Source organism: Mercurialis annua, linkage group LG2 (assembly GCF_937616625.2).
Source record: "Mercurialis annua linkage group LG2, ddMerAnnu1.2, whole genome shotgun sequence".
In the NCBI taxonomy this organism is placed as follows: Eukaryota; Viridiplantae; Streptophyta; class Magnoliopsida; order Malpighiales; family Euphorbiaceae; genus Mercurialis; species Mercurialis annua.
This window is the reverse complement of record NC_065571.1, coordinates 7,000,088-7,016,831: the sequence shown is the minus strand read 5'-3', so window position 1 is coordinate 7,016,831 and position 16,744 is coordinate 7,000,088. Positions and strand designations below refer to the sequence as shown.

The 16,744-nt window shown below is 37.3% G+C and overlaps 1 protein-coding gene across 3 annotated transcripts; it reads right to left on the bottom strand.

Annotated features, from left to right (window-relative positions):
• Positions 1-860: 860 nt before the first annotated feature.
• Positions 861-6,719, bottom strand: LOC126666819 (cellulose synthase-like protein E6). 3 transcript variants are annotated; one of them, XM_050359691.2, is made up of 8 exons: positions 6,350-6,719; positions 5,362-5,680; positions 4,725-4,865; positions 4,497-4,628; positions 3,807-4,019; positions 2,655-2,879; positions 1,724-2,071; positions 861-1,541 (listed from the first exon to the last, which is right to left on the bottom strand). In XM_050359691.2, exons 1-8 carry the CDS (start codon positions 6,625-6,627, stop codon positions 984-986), a joined length of 2,214 nt encoding a protein of 737 aa, XP_050215648.1. In that variant the 5' UTR covers positions 6,628-6,719; the 3' UTR covers positions 861-983. The 3 variants fall into 3 exon arrangements, with proteins under 3 accessions (XP_050215648.1, XP_055960865.1, XP_050215649.1); XM_056104890.1 differs by having other exon boundaries at positions 5,362-5,636; positions 6,350-6,433; XM_050359692.1 differs by having other exon boundaries at positions 5,362-5,633; positions 6,350-6,432.
• Positions 6,720-16,744: the final 10,025 nt, after the last annotated feature.

The following is a 16,744-nucleotide window of genomic DNA, read 5'->3' as shown; positions in this document are numbered from 1 at the left end:
CTTGGACCGGTCAAATGTACCTGAGGAGATAAGAAAACGAACACAGAAGGTCAGACAAAATACCGGTGGAGGACACCGGCAATTTGCTCCGACGATCTAGTCAGTATTTGTGTAAGGAAGAAGAAGAAGAAGAGAGAAAAAAAGAGAAAAGAAATAGTGTAGAGTAAGAAAGAAGTACCTTTTAGAGTTTGTCCATAAGTTGGTTTATATAGTTTTACCTGGCACGTGTATTCTGCAGTGGATCACTGCTCCTTTTTGGTCCCCACAGAATCAGATAGCTGATGTGGCTCACTCTCGTTATGTCCCGCTTATCGAGTAAGATATGCAGTGCATAGAACCGTCTATATGTCAGATTCTGTTTAGAGTTTGTTATGAAAAACGTTAGCTCGGTGGATGACCGTGTACCGAGCTCTGTTTTGATTGTGACCGTGGTGTCTTAAAAACGTTAGCTCGGTGGATGACCGTGTACCGAGCTCTGTTTTGATTGTGACCGTGGTGTCTTAAAAACGTTAGCTCGGTGGATGACCGTGTACCGAGCTCTGTTTTGATTGTGACCGTGGTGTCTTGTCCCGAGATGATCAAGCTATAATTTGGTCTCCCGTGATCTTTACTTTTGGTAGATCGGTCACAATGGTCATTAGGTGCCGGGTCCCTATATTCACTTGACCTGGTGAGGCCTCATGTTGATGAGGCTGTTTTACCGCCTTATTACTGGTCTCGTTATCAGGCATAAAATAAATTAAAATTCTTATTACACTGAATTGAATTGATATAGTGAAACACTCTCACATAAATCAAGATAATAAAATAATATATGAAAGCATTTCATAAAGATCCGATTTAAATGAAAGAAAAAAAAATTCAGCTTCAAACAAAACTAATTAAATAGACAAAAATAGTAGATTACATATAGATCATTTATTCCACATTTTAGGAAATGGTACAAATGCATAGAGTTGGACTACATATATGTTTACTACACTCTAATTCATCATCACCATGAAGCATATACATGATGCAAAAATTATAGATTTGATCGTAACGTCCGGTGGTAGACGCCCTCTATCATGGCGGAAAAACATAGCATGATACGCCGGAAAATTAAGCATAACCACAACTACACATAATCCAACTTGCGGAATCAACATATCTATAGCCTGAAAATCCAAATCAAAAGAAATAACAATCTTGATAATTATACCTCCAATTAAGCTGAATATGTTCAACATTGCTAGTGTTGCAACAATGGTGAACACGACACTTGAGCTTCCAAATTCAATGATCTCTTGTTCATACCTTTTCGACACATCTTCAGTGTTTGTTTTAGGTGTAACTAAAAACGTTGTTTGTGATAAGCCTAATTGTTTGATAATCGTGTCAATGAATGCGAAAAAATATACAGTTGTTCTTCGAATCATCAACGATCTTTGTAAATTCCACCAAGCTCTAATTGTGTCGCCGCAAAATGATTCTTCCACCATGCTATACACATTTGTTGATAGGAAAACGTATGCAAATGGTATGAACCATCGGCTTGAAACCTGATACGTACAAGAAAAGTACTTATTCGCTTGTGTGTCGTATTCGTAAAAAAAGCGCAATTAACAAATGGATCATATTCTTATTGATCATAATTGTGTCAATAGAGTGAGTCGACATAACACAAATACAACTTGTCAACCCATTTTGACACTCGTGGATAAAGTTTGAGCGATAGAGATACCTGAGGAAACAATGGAATCCCGCGGAGGAGGCAAAGAGGAGGAACAATGACATAATAGAGGGTTGGCAATGAGAGAGGAGGCCATAGTAAATAAACACAATATCCCAATTTTGCCCCCAATTTTAGCTTGCCATAGCCATAAATAAAGGGGCAATATTTGGATAAGAAAATCTGAAACATTCCTTCAGACCATCTCTTGTGCTGAATCAAATGTACTTCCAATGTAGTTGGAGCTATACCCAAGAATGCATCTCTTTTAGGAGAGTAATAAATTGATTTCCATCCCCTACATTGGATTGTTAATCCTGTGATCATGTCTTCCACAGAGCATCCGTATACTAATCCCATCTGTAAAAATTAAATTAGTCTCGAGTTTGAATTTTAATTAAATTCTGTTAATATGAATTTAATTATAGGTTGTTGCGTCCGTATTGTTTTTTAATGTCGCCAAATATATCCATACTTAGTCTCTAACTGACATGTTGCGGTGTTGTATATGATACCTTTGGAAAAATGGCTGTATAGTATTGTGTCATGATAATTCTAAAATGCAAAAATGTAAAAAAATTATAAAGCAAACTAATAAAGTTTCAAAATCGTGATATATTTAATAAACGAGCTATAGTCTTGGATATATAAATTTATTTTACCTATGCATTATCATGTCATCAAATTAAGTTGTTGCGGTTGCTGACAAACTTATTTTTAACATATATTGTAACATCGGTTGTCATATTGAAAATTCAAAATATGATAATATAGCAACTGATGTGGATATATGTTTAAAAATGTACGTTAATCGATTCTTACGTTAGTTTTGTAAAGTCAATTCTAAAAAAAATGTTTTCAATTTAAATAAAAATTAAAGATATAATATAGAAAAATATAAAAAAAAAAAGTTTAGATAAGATAAGTTGGAGTTTAGAGAGACCTCTTTTCCCCAGAGTGTGTCTTGCTCATATATACAAGTAGCAACCAATTTTGCTGCCTCTTCTAGTTCATAACTGGTTCTTTCCTGTTTCATTTTAGTTTCAATTTTGAGTTCTAATTTGTTGTGCATGGAGAACTTTTGGCCACAAAGGGTTTGTCTTCTATGGAAGCATCCAGTTCCACAATAAGGGGAAGCACCATATCCCCCCATCCCATTTAATTCAACCTTCAAAATATACATACAAACCAACTTTACTTCCATTTGAACATCATTAACTATAATTTAAGGCGGTTGTAGCCAACTCTAATTAAATGAATCAATTGAATTAATTTTGTTTGTATGGCAGCCATTACTAATATGTATAATACTTTAAAAAATGTCTAAAATTAATAATTTATATATAATATGATTGATTTTGTTATTTATGAGATTTTGTTAAATTTTTTCTTTAAAACAGAGATTTTGTTAAAGTTATAACAAATATGTTTTTATTACGGTGGGAACATAATTGTACGTAGAAAAATATTATATTTATTCCAACTCAAAAAGTATTATAATTATTTTGTATCTTTTACCTTTATTAAATTAGAAAGACTTGGTTACAACCGAGACAAAATTCTTCAAATCAAATTATAATTGATAAAAGGATTAATTGTAAATTAAATCACGAATTTTATCCTGATTTCCAATTACAACACAAACTTTAAAATTTGAAAATATCAGTCACCAACTTTCAGTTATTGGCAAATTGGTATGTCAAGCTAAAAAAAACACTAACGTGAACATTGTAATATACAGACAAGTGTTGTCACGTGATTGGTCGGTGAACCAATTTACAAAAAATAAAATGAAAGTTGGTTATTGACATTATCAAGTTTCAAAGTTCGTGTTATAATTGCAAATTACGTTAAAATTTATAATTTTATTTGCAACTAACCTTAATAAGATTATAAAATTCGATTAAAATTAAAAAAAGCCGTAAATGTTTGATTTTTTTTTTGAATCATTAGACCTAGAATATGTTGTTATAATTTACAGAATGAATGATCAAATTAATAAATCTATATTTTATGGATTCCATTCATGCAATTGAATTGGATGCAACTATTCAAATGCCAAAATATATTAAAAAGAAATCCAAGAATGTTTTACCTTATGAGTGACATTATATGAATTTCCATAAAGATCGTTCTTGGTGATATTGTTAAAGGCTTGTGAATGTTGAACAAAGGCAATCTCATGTCCTTTCTGCTCATCCATGAAGAAACACAATGCTTCCAATATTGTATCCGGTTCATTAGCGTACATGTCACAGTCAAGATTCAGGATAACTGACCCATTGCTTATTATTGATGATACTCTTATCTGCATTAAAATCAACCAATAAATAAGCTTTGGCTTAGCGTGCTCGTGCTTGAGCTCGAGCTATCTCTAGTCTGTGAGAATTCGAGATTGAAATCATAAGAAGAGACGTTGAACGGGCTGAATATCCGCCTAGTCCGTCCAGACTCATCATCCATCTTAAATCGGTTTTAGATATCTAGTTTTATTGTTAAGTCTGGTCCGAATACGAATATATTTTTACGAAAACATTTAAACTTTTATTTTATATAGATCTCGAAAATCAGGTCAAGTCTGTATAAATTTAATAATGGACCGGATTTTGATAATGAAAATTAAGTTTGAAGGGGTTCAAGCTGGACTTGAACTTCCATATAAATAAAACTAGATCCGGCCAATACCGACCTGAATTCATCCAAATCCGACCCATGATCAGGTTTCGACTAACCAAAAAAATATAGAATCCAAATTTATTATATAATTGAATGTACATAAATATACCAAGGCATTCATAGCTCCAGCTTTGAAATGATGAGGGTATTGAGAATTCTTCTCTCTTGCCAAGTAAACTAAAGTAGGCATTTGACATCCATTGTTATCTACATTAGTTTCATCCCTTCCATCAACAACAATCTGTACAATAAGAACGATTATTCAAGGCAATACACTTAACAAAGGACTTTAATTAAACATTTTAAATTAATTTTATGCAACAAAAAATGATTTTACCTGCACAATGGCTTGATGATCTTTCTTTGTTACATTGTTGTTCCATTCTAAGAATCCCTTGTGTTGATCCCTTATATTTCTCGGAACGCTACCTCTTTCGACCATTGAGTTGATCCGATCTTTCATTTCGTTATATAATTTCTTCATGTAAATAAGGAGAAAAAAAATCAATTACCTAATCTTAATTTTGGTATGTTTTTATGATTTTTACTTATTCAGCAAATGTGTCATATCAATTTGCAATAGATCATTAAAAAGTAATCGACCGGCACTAAAAACGAGATACTATAAAAATCAAAACAAACCAAGTAACCGAATATTTGATTTGGTTAGGTTTGATATTATAAAAAGAATATTTTTTCTTTTCGAGTTTGAACATAAAAATTCCAGTTAAATTTTAATGCAAACCGAATTAGAGGAATTAATTGAACCGACTATTTCGGTTCGGTTCAATTTGAAACTTTTTGATCCCTCAAAAATTGGTTTGGTTTGATTAGGTAGGATTTAAAAGTAGAGGAAATATTTGGTTCGGTTTGAAATGAATGCAAAACGCTAGTTTATGCTAATTGAACAAAAATTAACCAATCATACACATTTACTTAGCTAATAAAGAAATACAATTAATTTGAAGATGTACCTTGACAAGTGACAATTCTTGAGCAAAAGTAATATCTTGCTCATTGCTACTTTGTGCAAAGTAAGCCTCAGGGGACAAGGGTTTGATGTTGTATCTTTTACAAAAAGGTACCCAATATTTGGCAAATTCAGCTGCTTCAAGCATAGCATAGAATGTCAACTCCGATCCTCCGTCGTCTGAGAGATAAACAGCCAATTTTTCGGTCGGGTAATTATACGACACCGCTGCTAAAACCGTGTTCATCACCAAAATTGGTGGTTCTATCAATGGGTCTGCTGTGCACACAAAAATATCAACTCTAGGTAAATTGTCTTTGTACCTGTAATCGCCATGTAAATCATGTTGGAAATAATAAAAAAAATTATATACATATCCTGGCAGACTTTAATTTAATGACATAAACTTAAAAAAATTATTTTCTACTGTACATATATAAATTACTTCAATAACATTAACCCTTTTTTCTTAAAATCTCAGCCATCCACTTCTGTAATCCAAAAAACAGAAAAAACCAGACTCCTCACCAACTCTTTCTTTTATTTCTTTTGCTGAAGAAATTCTTTAAATAGACTTAGATTTACTATATCCTTTATAAATCAGCAAATCAATTTCATATAATTAATAAATTAAACATTTTGTATATGTACAAAATATAAATATGTCACATAAACATCTTTATGTCTGACTAGCTGTTATAGATGAAAGTCCAACAATAATATTATTTTCAACATATTTCACACTAGTTATCCGTTAAAATTAAACATTTGTTTTTTCTCGAAATTTTTCTAAAAGTATACTTTTTTTATTGCTTTTGCAAAAATACACGTGTGAAAGATCTATCTCATCTATGTGAAATCTACCTTAAAACTATCAAAAATCGTATTTTTGTAAAAAAAATAGGGGAAAAACATTTTTTGTAATACGGTTGATTAGACGACGCTCAACAGTATAGAAGAAAACAATATGAATTCAAGAAATTGGCAAAAACCTGTGAAGAAGCCTGTATTTGAAGGGCTGCTGAAAGGCAACACTCCATCGAAGAGCCTGAGTACAAATCCAGTAGAGTCCAAAGCAAACCTCAGCCACCAACATGCCGAACCAAACCCATCTTCCTTGCTCCTCTACTCTCGGCATGAACACCAATCTCTGTATCCATATCAAACATATTCCTGCAAATACTGAACTCGCAAACAATCTATACGCAACTCGTCCTTCGGCTTTTTCGCTCTCGAAAAGAGGATGACTTGCAAGTTCTGCTTCACCCATCTCTCTCGCACTTCATCATCACACATTCACTCGCAATTATAACCTCGGCCGGTTGGAGCAAAGCGACAATAAGTGAAGAGTCATGAGTGACTATATTTGATGCTAGAAAATTCTTGTATAATATTAAGTACAATTAATTTACACGCTATACTTATTATGGAATAAAAAAATCCAAATAAGTAGTATATTTTTTTTGTAAAATTTGTTTATAAACGAATATACTTATTATATTTAATTATTTATTTTAAAGAACTATTTTAGTTTATTTAAACATTTTGTGTAACTGATTATAGTTATATTAAATTAATCTACATTTACAAATGAGATGAATTTTAAAGTATAATTAGATGTGTGCATATATATGGATCTAATTTCTATTTTACTAAATCGAACTTAAATTATAAAGATGTAAATTTTATAAACAAAACCAATTGTGTAGGTAATTTTTTTAGTTTGGTTTTGTACTAAAATTTGAATGAATTTTTTGTACGATCAAATTCAAACCGACCGACTACCTAAAGTTGTTTCATAGTGTTAAAACGAACTTAACCAAATTTATGACTTGGTTTTAAATTTGGTTTAACTTTTTCACATCTTTAAATACAGTCGACCCTCTAATAGTTAATATTCTATAAATTAATAATTCTAATAATTAATAGAAAATTGAGAGAACCAACTTCGTTCCACGTCGGATAATTAGTAATTCTATTATTTAATAATTAATAAAATTTAAAATATATTCTACATGAATATTAATTATTAGAGAGATTTTTTTAAAGAAATATATAACAATTGATGATTTATTTGAGGTAATACTAACCTTAATTCATAAAATGGAAATTAAAATACCATAAAATTATGACTTTCTTATTCTTTTGAGAAATTTTAAAAGAAGTTATTAGATAAACATATTTAAAAAAAGTAAAGTATCTCTAGTATAATAAATATTAAAAATTATTTTACTTTCTGAATATAATTTTTTAATAATTATTTTTTAGTTTGATATTAATTGATATTTTTTTAAGTTGAATATAAAATTATTTCTTTTAAATTGAGTGATTGTATAGTGTATTTAGTTAGTTTTTTTATAATATAATATTAATATTAGATCTATTAATATAAATGCTTTAAAATAGTATTTATAATTTTTTTATACAAATTCAATAAATTAATAATTCTAATAATTAATAAATTTTTGATCCACCATGTGTATTAATTATCTGAGGGTCGACTGTATTAAACATTTCGTCGTAAATTTGTTAATATTATGGTATGGATTTCTAAATAATTAATGTCCAAACAAAGAGTAAGAAAATATCAAATTGAAATCATTCTTTCATCTAATTAAAAAAATTGTAATTTAATTTTCTCATAATATTTTTTTTTTTTGGTACAGAGTCTATGAGGTTTTCTGAACGGGTCTCAACTATGAAAAGGCACCTTTAAGCTTTCCACATTCAGACTAATCCCCACTCGAGCCGTGTAGGTTTCTTTCGGGAGGCAAACTCTGGCCCCAAGTTTTAAACGGTTGTATGTATGAGTACGGTTCGAACCTGCGACCTCGCTTAAACTAGAAGAGCGCCTTACCAACTCCTCTACGCCTTGGGGTTAATTTTCTCATAATATTAGGGCAGGTATAACTAAAATTTTATTTTCACCTTCCCTGACTTTTCAAGTTATACCCACACAGTTTAAATTATTAACATTTATATTTTAAGTTTTAAAATTTTACCTTTCTCTATAAGTATTAAATCCGCTTGTTAAGTATGTAATTATGAACTATATTTTTCCATAATAGAATGACGCGAAAGCACATATTCTTTTAAAAAATGCATAAAATTAAGAGTTAATTATTGATGGATACCGAATCCTACTATAAGTATAATGGAGCCGAGTTGCAGGAGATCCACTCTCAGGCGACACCGGACTCCCCCTGAAGACCGAAAAGGTATGAAGGAGATGCCGAATCTCTAAGATTCGGTAACGCGCTAATGAAGACCGAATCCCACATGATCCGCCAAGAGCGCGTCAGGTCCGGGATTCGGGTAAACGACTAAATATGGAAATCTTGTCCTATTTGGACACAAACACTACATATGGAAGGATAAGCTCTACTTTAGGAAGATAAGACTATTTAGGAAGACGTTCCTAAATAGGACTCTTATCAGATTAAGGTAGATCCCGACAAATCAGGAGAATCTCTACGATACGGCCGAATCCCTACAAAATAGGATTCACCTGCCTAATACAACTCTACTAGGTATATTCGACTACTATAAAAGGAGCACGAGGTATGCCTAGAATCACAATTACATTCATATACTCAAAACGCTGCTCAAAGCTCTAAACTGACTTTAGCATCGGAGAGTTAATCGGACAACCACCGTCCGGTTAGCTTCTACCCTGTTTTGCAGGTTCACTCACCGGTTCAGAAGGCAGACTCCATCAATTGGCGCCGTCTGTGGGAAAAGCTTAACTAAACTTCAAAAGAAGGAGCTTTTCTGAACTCAAAAACAAATCTCATTGAAGAAGATGACTTCTGAAAGAGTAAACCTGAAGGATCAAACGACACGGAGAAAACGAAAAGCAACAGAACTCTCAACTCCTCCTCCGGTGACTTTTGACGGAGAGGACTTCGGGAGGATAGCCGAAGAGCACAACGAAGCTCTGGTAGTGGCCATGATCATCGAACACTGGAACGTTGAGAGAATCCTAATCGATGAAGGAAGCGCAATAAACCTGATAACAAAAAAGGCCTACGAAAGCCTAGGAGGAGACCTAGCGGAACTAAAGAGAAATGCCACGCCTGTGGTAGGATTTGGGGGCTTGCCAATTAAGCCCAATGGAACAACTACTCTCAACGTCAAGCTAGGAAGGACAAGGAAAAGCGAGGAATTACCTACACGGTTTAGCGTCGTAGAAATCGACCTGCCGTACAACGCGATACTGGGGAGACCTTTCCTCCACGACTCAGCCGCCGTGACGAGCATAAAGGCGCTAACCATGAAGATACCGACGAAACAAGGAATTATCACGATACAAGGAAACCGAGCCGAGGCGAAAAAGTGCTACGAACAAGCAATAAGAGAATCAGGCGAAGCAATGGCAATAGAAGAAATCCTTAATCACGACATCGAAGAAAAAGAAACAGCACCCGAAGGCGAAACAAAGAAACTCCAACTCGACAAGGAGAAAAGAGTAAATCTCGGCGCAAACATGAACCCAAAGATCGAAAGCAAAATCACATCCATGCTGAAAAACAACGTCAAAACCTCCGCTGCTAACGCATCAGAAATAGTCGGAATAGACCCCCAGGTCATTACTCATAATCTAAATGTAGCAGAAGCGGCGAACCCAGTGAAGCAAAAGAAAAGGAAGTTCTCGGAAGAAAAACAGAAAATAATCGCTGAAGAAGTAGAAAAACTGGAGAAAGCAGGATTCATACGAGAAGTCCACTACCCCGAATGGGTAGCTAACGTAGTGATCGTAAAGAAAGCCAACGGAAAAAATAGAATGTGTGTGGATTACACCGATCTAAACAAAGCGTGTCCTAAAGATAGCTACCCTCTCCCAGATATCGATCAACTCGTGGACTCTACTGCTGGACACGCGATGTATAGCCTAGCCGACGCAGCTCAAGGCTACCACCAAATCCAGATGAAGGAGCAAGACCAGGAAAAAACTTCGTTCATCACGGAGGGAGGAACTTACTGCTACACGGCAATGCCTTTCGGTTTGAAAAATGCTGGAGCAACATACCAAAGACTTATGAATTTCATGTTCAAAGACGAGATAGGAAAGCGAGTCCAGGTGTACGTAGACGACCTAATCATCAAGAGCGAGAAGGAAGAGACCCATGCAAAAGATCTGGAAGAAACATTCAACATACTGAATAAGTTTGGAATGAAGCTGAACCCCGACAAATGCACGTTCGGCGTACAAGGCGGGAAATTCTTGGGATTCATGATATCCCAAAGAGGAATAGAGGCGAACCCCGAGAAGATCAAAGCAATTATGGACATGAAGGCACCAAGAAGCATAAATGAAGTTCAAAAACTCAACGGGCGAATCACAGCACTCGGTAGATTCATGTCTTGCTCAGCAAAAAGATGCTTGCCTTTCTTCAAAGCCCTCAAAGGAACACAAAAATTTGAATGGAATGAAGACTGCGAGAACGCCTTTGAAGAAATAAAGAAGTTCCTCGTCACCCCTCCATTGCTAAGCAGACCGCTGAAAGGGGAGACGCTATACCTATACATCAGCACCACGCACGAGACCATCGGGACAGTGCTGGTAAGGGAAGAAGATAACGAGATGAAGCCAATCTACTACATTAGTCGAGTCCTGAAGGGCGCGGAGACACGATACCCCGAGATCGAAAAAATGGCACTCGCCGTACTGACCACAGCTAAAAAGCTGAGATACTACTTCCAAAGTCACAACGTTGTGGTAAGGACAAATCAACCATTGCGAAAGGCGATCCAACGACCAGAAACCTCCGGAAGATTAGTCCACTGGTCCATCCAACTCAGCGAACACGACATAAGATACGAACCTCGCCCAACTCTGAAAGCACAAGCTTTGGCGGACTTCGTAGCAGAAATAACTCCAACCGAGACTGGCCAACCCAAACCAGCCTTGATATGGGAACTCCACGTAGATGGAGCATCGAATGAAAAAGGAGCTGGAGCAGGAGCCATCCTCAAAGGACCCGAAAAAATCAAGATCGAATATGGAGTAAACATCCAATTCGCCGCCAGCAACAATGTAGCTGAGTATGAAGCCCTAATTGCAGGCCTCGGCCTCGCATTAGAAATAAGAACGGAAATCCTAAAAATCTATAGCGACTCCCAGCTGGTGGTAAATCAGGTCAAGGGAGAATATCAAGCCAAAGAGGCAGGGATGATCGAATACCTGAGTCAAGTCAAAACACAGCTCCAACAGCTGGAATCACAAGGAGGACAATGGGAAATCATTCAAATCCCGAGAGAGGAAAACATCGAAGCCGACGCCATCGCCAAATCAGCGTCAGAACTTGGAGAACTATTCACTAAAATGCAGCTAAAGGAAATTCTCGAATCACCAAGCACCAGAAAAACAGAAGTCATGGCAATCGAGGAGGCCGACTCCTGGATGACTCCACTAATCAAATATCTAGACCACGGCGAGTTACCAACAGACAAAGTCGAATCCATTCGCATCATCAGAAAATCTGCCAACTACTCTTTTCACAACGGAGTTCTTTACCGAACCTCATTAACTCATCCATGGTCTAGATGCGTCTCGCCTCAGACGGGAGAATCCATCTTAAAGGAAATCCACGAAGGAATATGCGGCGCGCACGAAGGAGCAGTCACCATAGCAAGAAAAACAATACTCCAGGGATACTACTGGCCGACCATCAAAGAAGACGCAAAAGCATTAGTCAAGAAATGTGATAAATGCCAAAGACACGACAACATCAGTCGTGTACCAGCAGTGCCTCAAGGATCAATGGAAAGCCCATGGCCGTTCGCCACTTGGGGGATTGACATAGTTGGACCGTTCGAAACGGGAAAACATCAAGTAAAATTCCTAATCGTCGCAATAGAGCACTTCACAAAATGGGTAGAGGTAGCGCCTGTCGCAACCATCACCGCAGCCAAAGTAGAGGAATTCTTCAAAAACGAAGTAATATGCCGATTCGGCATACCCCACACTGTAATAGCAGACAACGGCAAACAATTCAATTGCAAGCGGTTCAAGGCATTTTGCAAAGGACTGATGATCAATTTGAAATTTACTTCGGTGGCGCACCCTCAGACAAACGGAATGACAGAAGTCACCAACCGAACCATAGCACAAGGAATAAAAAAGAGACTTTCTCAGTATAAGGAGAACTGGGCAGAAGAATTATACAGCGTCCTATGGGCATACAGAACAACTCCTAGAAAAGGAACTGGCGAAACACCTTTCAGGCTCGCCTACGGCACTGAAGCAGTAATTCCAGTAGAAATTGGTATACCCAGTATCAGAGTAAACTATCTAGAAGAAGAAACCAATGAGGCTAGAACAAGACTATGTCTAGACCTACTAGAGGAGAGAAGGGATGAAGCGGCAGCCCGAGCCGCTACATACAAGAAGCAAGCCGCAAAATACCACAACAAAAGAATGAATTTTAGAGAATTTCAAAGAGGCGATCTGGTCTTACGAAACGCGGAAGTTGGCAGAGGAAACGCAGGAGTAAAGAAAATGCAAGCTAATTGGGAAGGCCCTTTCATCATAGAAGAAGCTACTGGCAAAGGCGCATATAGACTAAAGACAATAACTGGGTCCATGGTACCCAGATATTGGAATGTAGAACACCTGAGAAAGTATTATCAATAAATTCATGGCTTGTACTTATTTCCATTTTTGAAATAAAAGGCGATTTGGCGAAACAAATCTTATAGGCTCGCTCGAGACCTAATACACACAACTTAACAAGAGTCGTTTGAATCTTAGTTAAAAAATAATTTAGACTCGTCCGAGTCAAATAAATAAAAGGATCCATTCGGACCTACAAATAAATTATACCAGCAGAAGTTTAGATTAACTTCTCAAAATAACAAACGAGTTTAGATTAACTCTACGACTAAAGAAAAGGAATGGTCAAAAGATCATTATATTAACAGAAGAAAAATTACAAAGGATCCGCCCACGATCCAATACAAAAAAAAGGCGAAAACAAAAAATACTAAAAAGCAAAAAATACAAAAAGGAGAATAAAAATTAAGCCTTCTTCAGAGCATCTTGCTTCTGCTTATCAAGCTTCGCCTTCACCTCCTTCGCCAAAGAAGCAGGATCCAACTGATTGACTCCAGAAAGATCGACGCCTGGATTCTGCTCCCGCAGCTTTGCCCCGATCGCCAACCGGTACTGAGTCATGACTTGGGAATAAAAGCTCCCAGAGTCACCCAATCGCCGGCGGAGACGCTCCTCTTCTTTCTTCAGATCATCCCTCTCCTTAGTGAGAGCACCTGAAGAAGACTGTAGAGACTCGACTTCCTCGGACAAAGTTCGAACCCGAGCCTCTAAAGCGGAAATCTCCCGAGTCTTGGCAGATACGGAAGACCTCAGCTGCTGGATCAGACCAGTCGCCTCGCCAGCCTCATCCTCCATCTTCTGTCTCTCGGAAAGCCAGGATTCGGAATCCTTCTGAAGCTTCTTCAGTTGATCCACCGCATCCCTTCGGCGGCGCTCCAAAACAGCGATGGACTGGACCACCTAAGAAAGAAAGCAACAAATAAGAAACAAAAGAGAAGCAAATCATAATATAAAACAACAGAGAAAAAAGCATACCGAAAAACCGCCGAGACAGGCGAACTCAGCCAAATTGTCGCCATGTTCGCGATCAATGGACTCAATGTCCTCTTTTATCATAACATTCTCCATGCAAGCATGAAGAATGGCGACGTTTGAAAGTCGAGGCGGATCCTGCGCGTCCGCCCAAGCCGCAAACCGAGGTGCCTCCTCGAAAGACACCCCAGAAGATTTCTTCTTCTTGGGACGCTTGGCAGAAGCTCCAGCCTGGTCCTCAGCAGGACGCTTCTGACCGCCGGTAGGCAACCCCTTCAGAGAAGGACCTGGCTCCTTCGAAGGAAGCAGAGGCGACTCGGAAGTCGCAACAGGAACTTGATCTCCGGAAGCAGGATCAAGATCCGGATTCACCGAATCAGGCGTCGGATTCGGCACAGCAGTTGTAGAGGGATTAGGAACGCCGCTAGTCACCTCGCCCATATCTACAGTCATATCGACATGAAAATTATCAAGCAAATGTTCAAGAGAAGTCGACATCCTACAAAACAAAACATAACAGCAAAAGATTAGAAAAATACCTTCTAAAGGAAGACCCGCCAAAAGTATTTCACGGCGACTCAAATACTGTTCTAAAAGAACGCTGTACTTAGGCTTGTCAAAACGACAATCCGACAGCAAAGACAGGGCGAAGTCCCTCTCCCCATCATCCAGATCCGGTACATTAGTAAGCGAAACCTTACTAGAAGTAAAACTCCGCGAAAAAGAGGAGAAAGAAGAGTGCTGAACCAAGAAAAACTTAGGGGTCCAGCCCTTCAAAGAAGAAGGAAGACTAAAAAGAGACCGATTCGGTCGACCACCAGCAAAAATAAATTCCTCACCCTTTCGGCGGGAGAAAACATAAAAATAATTAAAAAGAGCAAGCGAAGGCTCCTGCATCCGAACCCTACACGATTCCATAAAAGAACAAAGAAGGCGAATCGCGTTCGGATGCAGTTGACCCAAAGGAACACCTAAATTATGACAGACCTCTACGATTAAAGACTCTAAGGGAAACCTTAGACCCGCTAAAAGCTGTTCATGAAAAATTACTATCTTGGAAGGCGAATCGGTGCTATGATTCGCCCGATACGATTTTGCCGGCCTCAGAATAACATACGACTCAGGGAAGCTAAAATCCTCGGCATAACCGAGTATCTGCTCTCTTGACAAGGAGCTCCGGGTATATTCTAGCTCGTCACGAGCACCCTTCGCCCCCTCAGTTACTTCTGACATTTTAAAATTTTTAAAAATGGGGGGGAAACACGGAATGATGATAAAATTAAAACTCTAAAAGATCAAAAGATGGGAAAAGAAGAAGAACAAGACGAAGAACAAGACGAAGAACAGAAGGAATAAAATGGAAACTGAAAAACTACCAAGAAATTAAATTAGAGAAAAGGTACAATACCTCGCAAGCAAATACGCAGGATCAAAAGAAAGATAAGGGGCAACTTGAAAACGAGGAATCTTGACAGCAGAAGAAGAAAATTCACAGAAAGCTTGAAGAAATCGAAAGTTTAAGCAGTTGCAGAGAAAGCAAAAGTTGAAGAAGAAAGAATAATTGAAGAAAATGAACAATTATATAGCCTAAACCAAAGAAACTGAAAAGACGAGATCCCATAATTACAAATAAGGACTAACTAATAGCGCACGAAGACACTTGTCCTTCATCCAGTCATAACCGTCTACGGATAGACAACACGTGGCAACGCAGAATCTTACTAAAGATGAAACGCCGCCCACAAACATATGAAACGACTCGCCCGGAATACAAAACGGCTCGCCCGTATAAAAGAACTCAGCTCCAAAAGAGCTAAAATCCACTAAGGCATAAATGCCAAACTACTTCAGCTCACTTGCGGGGGGGCTAATGATGGATACCGAATCCTACTATAAGTATAATGGAGCCGAGTTGCAGGAGATCCACTCTCAGGCGACACCGGACTCCCCCTGAAGACCGAAAAGGTATGAAGGAGATGCCGAATCTCTAAGATTCGGTAACGCGCTAATGAATACCGAATCCCACATGATCCGCCAAGAGCGCGTCAGGTCCGGGATTCGGGTAAACGACTAAATATGGAAATCTTGTCCTATTTGGACACAAACACTACATATGGAAGGATAAGCTCTACTTTAGGAAGATAAGACTATTTAGGAAGACGTTCCTAAATAGGACTCTTATCAGATTAAGGTAGATCCCGACAAATCAGGAGAATCTCTACGATACGGCCGAATCCCTACAAAGTAGGATTCACCTGCCTAATACAACTCTACTAGGTATATTCGACTACTATAAAAGGAGCACGAGGTATGCCTAGAATCACAATTACATTCATATACTCAAAACGCTGCTCAAAGCTCTAAACTGACTTTAGCATCGGAGAGTTAATCGGACAACCACCGTCCGGTTAGCTTCTACCCTGTTTTGCAGGTTCACTCACCGGTTCAGAAGGCAGACTCCATCAATTATGAATTGTTTTTAACTTTTATTATATATATTTCTCAATAGTTTTATGGATTTTTTAAAAGAAAAACAATCGTTCTTTTAAAAAGAATTGAGATAATAATATGTTAGATTTAAAGTGAAGAGGTAAATAATAATTATCCCTGGAAATTTATATACGTTCAAGTTTTATTACACTAGACCCGATAGTTTAAAATATATTTACTGGATTGCTATTCGCCGCCCCCTTTTGCTTAGCACCGCACGGGCAAAGGACAATTTTACCCTTTTCACATTTTCAATAGATAACCAATTCATAAAAAAAAACTAAATCCTCTCAACTCATTCAACTTTTCA